The following is a 1,523-nucleotide window of genomic DNA, read 5'->3' on the forward strand; positions in this document are numbered from 1 at the left end:
AGAGCTGGAACAGGCTGAGTTGCAGTTTCTCCTTGGCAGGTTTAACTCCTTTTCAAAACTCTGTCCATACTCCAACTGCCTGTCCAAAGTGAAACCAAAAACATCTCAGAAGTCAAGCCTCCTAAGCCCTATAAATCGTGACCTATCACTTCTCTGTCAACATCTTCCCCAAGTCAAAAAAAACCCCAATGGGTATTTATCTGAAAACAGGTGCCTTCCAGTAACTGTTTTTACAAGCCAAGACTAGCAGACCTTCTGATGATCTTTTTTTAAAAACAACCCCACGAAATCCAGCGTCTATGGAATCCTTACTTCAGTTTGAAAAAACAAGTTCTCAAAATTTAACCAATAAAAGAAGCACTCGTATCAATATAAAGGATAATTTGGAGTGAGCTACAGACTGGAATTCAATCAAAAGATTCAGATAGTTTATAGATATATTAATCTGATATTATATGGGACGTCAACAATCCAGATAGCGGAAATGATTGAACATAGCACTCTACCAGAAAATAGTGTTTCAGTTTACACATGGTCTGTTGTGAAGCCCAAAGCCTAATCTTATTCTGCTTTGTGTTGCATGAAGTCAATGAGGACAATTGTAATAGCCTCTCTGTGTCTCTCCGGCAGGATATTCAGTCTGCTCTCTACAGTAGATACATGGAGGTTTCTGTATGCACATTCTCCATGCCAGAAGTGAACACCAAATCATGTGACTTCCCAGCAGCCGCAGCCTCACCTGCTCTCTGTGGCATGGACATTGGTCACTGCTCTGATGATTTGCAAGTGCACTTCCCCATCTTGGAGCCAGACCACACCTTCCCGAGGGCAGTCGCTATGACGTACACCGCCAGCGTGCACGAGAGTCGGGCCATCCCCTGTTGCCAGGATGGCATTTCCCTGAATGACATGGGCCTGATGGGCTCTTCAGGCTCCACCGCGCAGCCGGCGTATTGTCACCTGACAACGGAGCACCCGTGCCATGTGAGGCCCGGAGGTTTCCCGGCCTTGACTTGCGCGGAAAGTTGCGTGGCGGTGAGCCCGGGAGCCAGGCTGTACAGGAGTTTGGAGAACCTTCACTGGGCCACAGTCACTGAAGGCAAAAGGCGCCCACTCAGCCCCCCTTGCCGGGGCGTGGAGAGTGAGTTTGTTTTTCACTGCCAGACGACGAGCAATTGGTATGAGATTTCAACAGAGCACCCGGGCATTGACAGCCTGATAAACGCTTGTGGGCACTTGCCCCTCAGCCCTCATTCCAGGACACCAAGGGGGAGGCACCTGCCGCCATTTGCCAAAGTGCCGCAGTGTCTTTTCCCAACGATGAATGAGAAGGTCCTGAATGGTGACGCCAAAAAGGGGCTGAAGGAAAAGCTTAGGCTTCAGAGCAACAAGACCACAGAGCTTAATAAACCTGTCCGGCCTCATGCCTTGCTCAGGGAGCTTGCTTGGAAGGACTGTGCAGGAAGAGAGAACTGCGGACACTGCAAGTCCGGATGCTCAACGCGGCATGGCGAAATGGTGAG

At 49.2% G+C, this 1,523-nt stretch overlaps 1 protein-coding gene across 1 annotated transcript in view; it reads left to right on the forward strand.

Annotated features, from left to right (window-relative positions):
* The first annotated feature begins 531 nt into the window (after window positions 1-531).
* arhgef49 (Rho guanine nucleotide exchange factor 49) overlaps window positions 532-1,523 on the forward strand; it is a 36,230-nt gene continuing 35,238 nt past the window's right edge. Inside the window, exon 1 of the mRNA XM_068036258.1 lies at window positions 532-1,523. This exon is cut by the window's right edge and continues 909 nt beyond it. Within this exon, the coding sequence (XP_067892359.1) occupies window positions 532-1,523 (992 nt within the window).

The sequence above is a fragment of the Heterodontus francisci genome, chromosome 7, assembly GCF_036365525.1.
Source record: "Heterodontus francisci isolate sHetFra1 chromosome 7, sHetFra1.hap1, whole genome shotgun sequence".
NCBI lineage: Eukaryota > Metazoa > Chordata > Chondrichthyes > Heterodontiformes > Heterodontidae > Heterodontus > Heterodontus francisci.